At 44.2% G+C, this 10,825-nt stretch overlaps 1 protein-coding gene across 9 annotated transcripts in view; it reads left to right on the forward strand.

Moving 5' to 3' along the window:
* The window catches only part of DYNC2I1 (dynein 2 intermediate chain 1), a 67,553-nt gene that overhangs the window by 8,976 nt on the left and 47,752 nt on the right, over nt 1–10,825 (forward strand). For 6 of the 9 annotated variants that reach the window (XR_004619450.1, XR_004619451.1, XR_004619453.1 and 3 more), the window contains exons 2-5: nt 3,105–3,158; nt 4,341–4,764; nt 7,227–7,318; nt 9,545–9,853. Coding sequence is in view for 5 of the 9 variants with exons in the window: in XM_011230140.3 (XP_011228442.2) it covers nt 3,105–3,158; nt 4,341–4,764; nt 7,227–7,318; nt 9,545–9,853 (879 nt within the window). In the remaining 4 variants the exon portion in view is untranslated. Of the gene's footprint in view, nt 1–2,544; nt 2,631–3,104; nt 3,159–4,340; nt 4,765–7,226; nt 7,319–9,544; nt 9,854–10,825 lie in introns of those variants that run through there. The other 3 variants (XM_034640186.1, XM_034640193.1, XM_034640198.1) reach the window with 3 other exon arrangements.

Here is a 10,825-nt window from a genome sequence, read left to right on the forward strand (position 1 = left end):
CCTAGAAGTCCTTGCAACAGCAATCAGATGACAAAAAGGGATCAAAGGTATCCAAATCGGCAAAGAAGTCAAAATGTCTCTCTTTGCTGATAATTTAAAACATTTTCTAGCATTAAGGGGTAATTTTAAAAAAGACAGTCAAAGGTAAATTATGTCTCATTCCTAAAGCTGTGTGTGAACCAGCCTCCCCTCTTTGCATCTTGCAACAAATGCACTAGTTAGTCTCTTGCTCTGTGGGCTTGGTAGGCCACCCTTCCATGGCCTCCAGTGTCTTTGCTCTTTCCAGCCTGTAATTCAGGCATTCTTGCCATAAGGGACACCACCCCTGGGTGCTCTGAACTAGATCTCCTGGGTTAGACCAGTGGTGCTATAGACACAGACCATGTGACTGCCACGGCGTGAAAGTCTGGGCTGGGTTTAGGGCAAGAAAGAAATTGGATTTCTTTCATTTTAGGAAAATGTTACAAGAAGAAGTAGTAGGACTTAATGATGGGTTGCATCTGATCTGAGAATGCAATGTCGGTGCCCTGCCCACCAGGCCAGTCGTGGGCCTCCAGCCCAGCCACTGAGGCCAGCAACCTGTATGCTGAGGGCAAGGGTGCTTAGCCGCCAGGTGTCAGGAGCTGTGGCAGCTGTTTTCAAAAGATTTGTGGAAAACAAGACAACTTAGCACTTTAAGCCTTTATTAACATGCAACTAACCAGTTCAGCTGACATCTAGCTTTAACGTTTGGCAAGCGAGTGAGTGTTTGCTCAACAGATGGTTCTGGGTGTTGAAGGCATCGGGTGGCTGCACAGTGCTGCCAATCCAGGACACCCTGGAAACTCCTGGGTTGGGTGGTATAATTGGTGGAAATTACATCCACTGAGGGGTTTGGAGACAGGTCCAGGTGGCTGAGCTGGTAAGTTGGGGCATGATGTTCTGGGATCTATGTGCTTTGGGGAAACTGCTTTTTGGGAATAGGAAAGTGGGGCTTGAGGGATGGCTGGAGATAATAGGCCCAGAGCATTACCGTAAGAGTAAGACTCTGGCTTTCCTGCCTCTGAGTCTGGCTCAAGAATAAACAGTAAATAGTGTAATGAGAGAAAAGGACAGTGGCCCAGGAGGAGATATTCTGCAGCCGCTGCCTCCCGAAAGGATGATGGGTGAGGTGCCCGTGCTCCCACACCGTCCTCCTGGGTTCCCCAGAGAATTCCTTTGAGGTCCTGCTGTACTCTAGGGTCAAACAGCACCACCAAGCTGTCTAAGGCTCTCCCTGCACAGTGCTCCGGAGATCCTTGTGGTAAATGGGCATCATTCAGCTGGTTCACCAGGTGGCTTCTGTGAGATGCTGCTAGGCTACAGTAGGGCTCTTTCTGGAGTTGCTGCTCATTTTATGCAGTGGACACACAGCCTGGGGTCACCTGGTGATCTCCATGGATTTGAACTCTCAGGTTTGCCTGTGTGTGGACCGAGTAAACCTGTAGCTTGAAGGGTTTGCTGTGTAGGCGGTTCCCCTCTTATGTTTTCATTTTCAGGGTGAGGTTTATTCCCCTTGTAGGGGAAAGCACTGCCTTTCTATTCTGTACTTGGAGAGACCAAACTTTAACTGGTGTCTCTGTTCCACACAGGACAGGTGCTGAAATGCTGGTGGGTTTGGTCTTTAAGAGACCTGGGCCAAGTGGAGGGTAAAAAGACAAAAGACTCCTGGTCTGAAGCACTCTGTTGACACATATGTACGCAGAGTCCCTAAAAATATGTGTGACACATGGGGGCTGGGATAGAGCATGAGGGAGCTGTGTGTTATTTTATAACGTAAACCATTCTTTTTTTTGAAATAACATACGACATTTAAAAGAGAAAAAAAGAAACAAAAATCTTTAGCGGTGAGCAAGGCCGTTTGCCCGATGTTCAAGAGCCCAAAACTAGGTTGATGAAAAAGGCAGAAGGAAGACTTTGTGTTCTGTCAGAGAGCTGTTGGCTTCAGGGTTTTTACCTGTCAACGTAAGTCATGCAATTACAGCCAGCAAGAGGTCCAGTCCAGGGGCCCTGGCTGGTGCCTTTTCACTCTTTAGGGGTCTCTAGCTCTTGTCCTCTTCCAGGGGCACACGGGCTCTCTGTTGAGTTTGGACCATTTGTTTGGAAAATGTCCTATGTTAACCCTCTATACAGAGCAGTGAACTTGAGACATAAAAAATTTCAGTGTTCAGAAACTATAAGTTGTAGCTATGCTAATCGCTGCTGATTATCTTACACCAAGTCTTACTGAGGACCCATTTTGTTAAATCTACCAGTTTATCAAAAAATACGATTTTCTCATTATAGTAGATCACAGTAAATTTTGTGGTTATAGTATACGTTGGCTAGATTCTTATAATTGATTGCTTTTTATTTATTTCTAGTTAGTGTATTTATGAACTATTGTGAACTGTTTTTCTGTTTCCCTAATTTTCACATTACCAGGAAGATTTTTGGTGGCTTATCCAAGAATAAGTTTTTGTTTTTCATTTGTACTACATTTGCTTTAAATCTGAAACTTAAAATCTTACTTTTTTTGTACCCTCAAAGCAGTGTTTCTCAAAGGAAAAGTGAAATAATCCGGATAAATCTTCCTTGTTGTCTATAGGAAGCACCCTTGATTAATTTGCTTAGTGAGTTCCTTCATGATCTAAATATGTCTTGCATGTGGCCGGTGAATTGTGTGTGTGCTTATGGAGGAGTCATGTTGCTGCATGCTCAATACCTGGGCCGGGGGGAACAGCCTGTCAGGCAGGGACACTCCAGGACATCTGTTTCGTTGGCAGCCAGAAATGCTGCTGGGCAGTGGGACTGGGCACTGACAGCCATTGGGTGACATGGGGAAGGTGCGGAGTGTGTTTGACCTACACTTAATAAGGAGCCAGAGGAACAAATTCTACACATTATTTGTAGGTAATTTTAGACTAGGGAATAATTTTTTTAAAATGTGCATTACTATTACCTTTTCTTCTAGTAGGTAGTAATTTCTTGCATGTCAGGGACTAATTGCCAGTGACTTAAATGGCCTAATGAAAAAGTAGCTCACTAGAGTGTACAAAATTAGTTTTTAAATTTTAAAAATTCTAACTATATCCTTTTCTTTTTAGAGAAGAACAAAGGATGATACTTGGAAAGCAGATGACCTCAGAAAACATCTTTTGGTACTGTATCTTAAAGATTTGAGTTGGGGTCCTTTTGGAGCTTGGGCGGTTTCTTGGGCAGTTTTTTACCGGCTTCTCAACTTTGTTTATGTGTGACTCATTTCAGAAGTGTTTTTGACTTAGAGATAAAGCCGTGTGGTTAATAGGTCTGGAACTTGGTGGGACAGGGTTGTCCCGCTCAGCCCAGCATCCAGCAGCTCCGTCAGGTTTCTGTTATGTGTTGGGGCTTGGGCCATGTGTGTCTGTGTGTGCATGTATGTGTGTGGCGTGCACTGAATGCATGTGTGTGGAGTGTGTGTGCATGTATATGTGCGTGTGGTATATGTACACATGTGTGGTTTCTCTGTGATATGTTTGCGTGTGTGTGCATGTTCGTGTGTGCGTGTGTGCATGTTCGTGTGTGCGTGTGTCTCTGTGTGGTGTATGTGAAAGGAACTTTGGGCTGTGAAAGTGAGTAAAAGGAAACCCCCTCTGGAACGGAGTCGGTAGGCCCGCAGGGGCAGCACGCACTCCCTTGTGCACTGCAGACCCAACAGCAGAGTGCATCTCCCAGTGGTGCTATTTTACTATCCCGGCAGGAGGGAGGAAGGTTTCCTCCTGCCCTGGCAACAGCTCAGCCAATGAGAGGCCACTACACTTCCCAGCTCCCCGTTTACGCCAATGGACTTTCAGCTTATAGCAGCCCCGCCCAGCTCCCCTCTCCTCTGTAGAAGAGCCTCCCCTCCTTTGTTCTGCAGAATCACCCCCGGTTTTGCCATAGCTTAATTGTCCCAGAGCGCAGTTCGCGGCCATTCCCGAATAAACCCATTTTTGCTGGCAGTTTTATTTCTAAGGTTAACAGCAGTTGAGATCAAGACCTCCTGAGAATTTTATAAGTCCTTGTTCTTTGAATGGGACCCAGGCTGTTGGTGTCTCAGAGACTTTAAGACGCAGTTTCAATATCCCTTTTTCTTTCTATTCCATGTAGTATTTCAGATTTGACTTGTCAGCAGACATGGATGTTTCAGATAAATGGGTGCCCATTGCCAGTCATAGAAATGCTCAGTCTGATTTCACTTACTGCGTATTCAGACTCTTCTTCCAGGCCCATCTTGCTGGGATGGAAAGCAGTTGAAGCTAGCGTTAAAACCCCTCACTGAGTATGGCTCAGATTCTAATTCTGCTTTTTTTCTCTTGGTTTAGGCTGCACAATCGGGTAGTCCCAAGGAAGATAAGAAACACAGAGAAAAGAAGCTGCATAAGGGGTCAGAAATGGACCTCCCTGAATACAAAGAGCCCAAGCACAGGGAACCAGACCGAGACTCCAAGTACAGAGAGAGGCCCAGCGAGAGAGATGGCCACACCTCCAGGGAGAACCCTCACGGGGACAGAGACAGAGACAGAGAAAAGCAAAGGGAAAGGAAAAAGGACTCCAGAGACCGGGACAGAGAAAGGCATAAAGAGAAATACCGAGAACAGGACACAGAGAGGTCTCACGGTAAAGGAAAAGACAGGGACAAGGACAGAGACCGCAGAGCTAGGAGGGAGGAGCTCAGGCAGACGGCAGCCCACCATAGCCTGCTGGGCCGTCAGCTCCTGGACAGAACGGAGCGCAGGGTGCGAGCAGGTGCGTGTCTCCACTGTGAAACGTCCGTGCAGCTCCTTATTCCCTCCTGAGGCACTGCTTAGCTGTGGCTGCACCTTGTCAGTATTTCTCCGTAAAGGGCTTAGTGCTCAGGGGCATTTCCCTCTTGTAGTGCTCACTCATCGTTGTATTTTCTTTCATGGTTTTCATAAATGTCTTAGCTTGACCTTGAAGGTATAGGCCTCTGGTGTGTGTGTGTGTGTGTGTGTGTGTGTGTGTGTGTGTGTGTACTTTTCACTGTTTTCTTTTTGACATTTTTAAAAACTCCTTTCAGTGAATGAAAGGAGTAACAATTTTCTCATTATTTGCTGGAGTTTTACTATTGAAACACATTTTAGACTACCTGACTGAAGCTCAGTCCACATTGTAAATAAACAAAAATAATGCTCTTTAATAAGAAGAATTCCTCAAAAGTGTCAGTTTTATTGTAAGCAAGATTTAAATGTTTTTATCTAAATCCCAGGAATTCTAAGGTAAATGTGCATACTCCCCCCCCCACCATGTAAGTATCATCATTTTTTTATGGTACAAATAGTATATGATTTTCTAAAAAATTCTAACTAGCTAATGTAAACAAAAAGGAATATATTTAAAGAATATATAGTAATTCTTAGAATCATCAGGAAGGCTTGAGGTCCTGGTTATGAACAGGACGGAAACCAAGGCTCTCTGTTCATGTTCCCTATTACGTACTGTTGCCTTCTGCTCTTGAGGCCGCTGCGTGTGTCTGCACAGAACCCGGCGGCAGGGCACCCCTTGGAGCGTGAGTGTGCATTTTTGTTGGGTAAGATGTACTTAGGGGTGGGGTTATGGGTTAGCGGGTCACCACTCAGCATGTTTAACAGCAACTATCTTACTCTCCATTGCCTCTTTTTAGGGTTATTATTTTGATGTTCTTGGTATATATTTCTAATAACATTTTTTTTGTTCTTAGATCTTTTTTGGTTGCTACCTGATCTCGTTTTTTCAATGCATTATTGATAGGAGTAATTGTACAATTAGACTCTTTGACATTCCTTCCCTCTTCCTTGGCCATTTATGTGTCTCTTCCCCATCTCCTCTGAGCCTCCCCTTCTGTGAAGTGTGGCCTTGCTCTTTGGACTACTTCTGCAGCTGCTCTCTCCCTCAGTGACTGCATCCTTTCTCATGATTATAAATACTAGTCATCTGTTCTTGATTTCCAAGTTCTGGTTCCCAGCTAGGTTTCATCCCTGAATTCTAGGCTTATATGTTCTCTTGTGCTTTGATGTCTGATAGACGTGGGAAACTTACTGGGTCCTGAACTGGGCTGCTGAAATCCCCGCAAATCCTGCTTCCCCAAAACCTTACCCATTTCAGTTGATGGCAGCTGCATCCTTCCCTTTTTCAGGTTGGAAAACCTGGGAGTCACTCGGACCCCAGTCTTTCTCCTGCTGTCTACTGGAACCTGGCCCTTTGCTCCCTGCCACTCCTGTCTCCCCCAGCCCCATTGTTTTGATCTCTTGTATCCCAGGCTCCCAGAATAGCAGTCAGTGCTCCACAAGCACTTTTTGAATGAATGAACTTTGTTTCAGTGATTTCTGTTTGATTTTGTCCTCATCTTTTAAATTATCGATTCTCTTAATTTTAAGCCTAATGACTTTTTTTTTTTTAATCTTTGCAGATTCAAAAGTGAATCTCTAATTTCACTATCCGGGAGAGATCTCAAATTGTGGGTAGGGGTGCATGCTGGCAGGTGGGCTGCACGTTGCCTCCTTATCACAGGGGACTCCTCCATCCACTGCGCCCTCAGCAGTGGGCCCTGAGAGGTTCCCCCGTCGTCCCCGAGGCAGGCATTTCTTTCTTTGCCTCCGAGCACTTGGTGAGTGGGCCAGTTTTTCTTAGTGGACTGGGCTCTGTTTCCCTGAGCACCTGTGCCAGTGACCAGGTACTCAGATGGCGTGTGTATGGTCTGGGGCCCCCCTCGAGTTTCCAGTGGGTCAGTCTGATCTTTTCCAGGTCGTCTCAGTGGCAGTTGCCATTACGATCTCCCTCTTTAGCCCATTTTAAGTTTAGATAGGGAACTTTTCATGCTTGATGTTGAAGGATGTGTTTTAATTGAAGAATATGTTTTCATATGTGTTAACATATACTATATAATAATGCAATATGTACAGTCAAGACTGCAGGGGTGCCTGGGTGGCACAGCGGTTAAGCGTCTGCCTTCGGCTCAGGGCGTGATCCTGGCATTCTGGGATCAAGCCCCACATCAGGCTCTTCCTCTGGGAGCCTGCTTCTTCCTCTCCCACTCCCTCTGCTTGTGTTCCCTCTCTCGCTGGCTGTCTCTCTCTCTGTCAAATGAATAAATAAAATCTTAAAAAAAAAAAAAGAATATCTGTAAAAAAAAAAAAAGACTGCAGCAAGATGTTAGGTCATTCTGACGTGCTGACATTTGGGAATGTTAAAAATCTGTTCTATTTTTGTAGTAATCAAAGTGAGACCGGAAGAGAAGGAGAGGAGAGATGAAGACCCTGAGAGGGGGGAAGAAGAGAGAGAAAGACGGTACAGAGAAAGAAAGGTACGCGGGCAAACCCAGGAAGGCTCTCCAGAGTCTGCAGAATAGAGGCTGTCATGCGCTGTTAGTAGAAGCATTTCTGGAAAGTCTTGTCACACAGGATTCAGGTCTGAGGAAGTTGTCAGCCACTTTTCCTTACAGATACGTGTTATCTTTCCAGGAGAAATACATGGTGATTTTGGAAAATTTCGAAAGTAGAAATAAATAATAAGAAGAAAATAATAACAAATTCCACCCCAAGACAATTATTGATAGTATTTAAGTATATATCCTAACAGAGTAGGTTTACATATACATTTCTGTATATGTACATATATATCTATTTGTTTTCTTAAATTGGATTTTTGCTCTTTTATAAACTTTAAACTAGATACACTTGGAACGTTTTTCTAAGTCATATTTCTCTATAATATTAATGGCTGCACAATATAATGATATGGGTGTGTTATAGTTTTCTTGATATATCTGCTTTTTTTTTGGACACTTGGGTTGCTTCTGAATTTTTTTTTTTATTATAAAGACATCCAGGGGGTAAAGTTTTTGTACTTATTCTTAATTATTTTCCTATGATTAACTTCTGGCAATGAACTTCCTAGATGAAGGTAAATGTAAACGTACCCCATTTGCTCTGCAAAAAAGCTATAATTATTTATATCATCAGAGTATAATTCCCCATGTCCAAAGCAGCAGTTGGGCATGATCATAATTTTTAATCTGTGCTAATTTGATTCAGAACAAAGGAGTATTTCTGAGCATTTTATGAAAGGGTTTACTGCCCTGTTGTTTGTTACTGCCTGTGTATGTTTGCTTACTTTTCTAATGGAGCATTTTAGTCTAAGAGTACTTTAAAGATGAGCTCCCTGCTAGTTATTTTTGTTTCCATTTCTGTTTCAAATTTTGTCTGTGGGATCTTTTTTGTAAGTAAGTTTAAAGTTATGAAGTAGTCAAGTCTGTCTCTCACTGTTTCGGTTGTCAGTGTAATGCTCAGAGAGCCTTTTCCCCACACCAGGATTATGTAAGTAGTCGCCTGTATTTTGTTCCGGGTCCTTATAATTTTTTTAGACACTTAAATCTTTAATCTGCATAGAATTGATTTTGGTGACAGGTGTGTTGTAGTAATCTAACTTTATGACTGAGGAGTTTGGTCATGGAGCTTGCCAGCATGTTTTTCTTTAGGAAGGTTATCCTGGCAGAGATGAGCAGAGTGGGTGGGAATCAGGTGAAGGAGAGGAGTCAGGAGGCTGCTGGGCGGCTGCGGGAGGGGGGGCAGGAGTGGGGACCCCGGAGACTGAGCCAAAAAGGAGGTAAGGGCCCTGTGGCTGTAGAGTGATCGGTGACCCCCTGTTGGGTGTGAGTAGAGGAGGCCTTGGGTGGGAGAAAAGGGCAGTTTCATTTGAGGTTCAGCTGAGACATGCTGATGATGCTCCCAAAACTGTGAGTCTGAGCCGAAAATAGGACACGTTGGCAGCATGTTCTGCAGAGAGCTGCGCGTCACCATGTGATGGATGTCAGCAGTTACTACTGAGCACCCAGAGTGGTTTTGGGGAATCAGAGATGACTGAACAGTGGTGCCCAGTTTTAAGAATCTCCCTGGGGGAGAGCAGACATATGAACTGCCAAGGACAGAGGTTGGCGGGGCACATGGTGCTCTGCTCACCAAAGTCACACATCTCTCAGGAGGGACTAGGGTTGGTGGAGTACAGGATGCATTCACAGTTGGGGAGAAGGTGACAAGAATGACAAGGACGTGGCTGTAGATGAGGGGGGCATACTTGCCAGGCTGAGGAGTTTGGACGTGGTTTTCCACAGCAGGGTGAAGCAGGAGTACAGTGTTGCCACTATCCTGTGTGTTGTGTGGCCAGCAGTGAGTTTTTCTTTCCAGAAGCACAACTTTATTTATTTATCTATTTTTTTAAGATTTTATTTATTTATTTGACAGAGACAGCCAGCGAGAGAGGGAACACAAGCAGGGGGAGTGGGAGAGGAAGAAGCAGGCTTCCAGCGGGGGAGCCTGATGTGGGGCTCGATCCCAGAACACTGGGATCACGCCCTGAGCCGAAGGCAGACGCTTAACGACTGCACCACCTAGGCGCCCCTAGAAGCACAACTTTAGAGTCAGGATAGAGGAGTGAGGGCAATGCAGTTTCACTGCCTTTATCATGACACATATGAAGGATGGCAGCCCATGTTTCGTATGCTCATGCATTTTTCAATCTGTCCCTTTCAAAGCTGCAGTACAGCGACAGTAAAGACAATCCTCTTAAGTATTGGCTGTATAAAGAAGAAGGTGAAAGGAGACACAGGAAGCAGAAAGAACCAGATCGAGAAAGGAAACATGGAGAAAAAAGCAGCACAAGGGAAAAAAAAGAAAAGTATCCAAAAGAAAAAAGTAATTCCTTCTCTGACAGGGAAGGGGAAGAAAGACACAAGGAAAAGCGACACAAGGAAGGCTTTCATTTTGGTGAAGAGAGGCACCAAAGTAACACGGATAAAAAAGAGAGGTTGTCAAGAGAAGATCTTAAGAAAAGGGAGTCCAAGGTACCATTTCTGATGCTTCCTCGCCTCTGTAGTCCTCCTAAGACCAACACTCTTAGAGAAGAGCTTTATTTCCCTGTAGCCGGAGGATAAGACTTGTCACCTTGGTAAAAACGTGATTCACGTCTGTGTAATATGATCAATATAGAAAAATTGCTGATCTAGTAGAAATATGAAGTCAGATTTTCTAATTATATTGTGAATGTACTTTTAACATATACTCAGAAATCTATCATAAAGTTGAAATTTTGAAGATGATATTAAGTGGAAAGTAAATGAATACTATAGCAAAATGTTTGAATCAGAATTAGTAGTATAAGTTTACAAAACAGAACAAAAAAATAAAACAATTGATTGCTAAGGGTCTAATTTTCCTCCCGTGTATATTGATATAATTACTCAATTGCTTAATATTTTCCTATATTAATTGTATTTTTTGTTCTCATGTATATGTTTTCTGCTGTGCTGTTTTTCCAGACCCTGAAGCGAAGTGGTTTCACTCTCCTGTTTCTTGGTGGTGCTCCCTTTAAGGTGGAAGCAAAGTGAGGGTCAGGTGCTATGAGGCTCGGGAGGGTCAGGCCTTTAGGGGCAGAGACTGAGACGTGTGGTTGACTGGTGCCATCCATGAAAGTATGTGTATGTGTTTTTGAGGAGTGTTTGTTAAGAATGTCCTGAAAACTTTTTGCAGTTGCTGCCTGGCCTCGTGCCCATCCTGGCTGGCTCTTTGCTGAGTGTGATAAATCACCTCTGCACCTGCCACCTCCAGTGCCTTTACCCACACCTTCCCTCACAGCAGGACTGCACCCCTGCCACCTCTGCCCAGGTTCAGAACACACGTCGTGTTTCTTAGCAGTTATCTGACAGGAGCAGTTTTGTTAGCGTGTGTAGACGTGTAGTTATCTGACAGGAGCAGGTTTGTTAGCCGTGTGTAGACGTGTATTATCTGACAGGCAGTTTTGTTAGCCGTGTGTAGAC

This window comes from Ailuropoda melanoleuca, chromosome 1 (genome assembly GCF_002007445.2).
Source record: "Ailuropoda melanoleuca isolate Jingjing chromosome 1, ASM200744v2, whole genome shotgun sequence".
Taxonomy (NCBI): domain Eukaryota; kingdom Metazoa; phylum Chordata; class Mammalia; order Carnivora; family Ursidae; genus Ailuropoda; species Ailuropoda melanoleuca.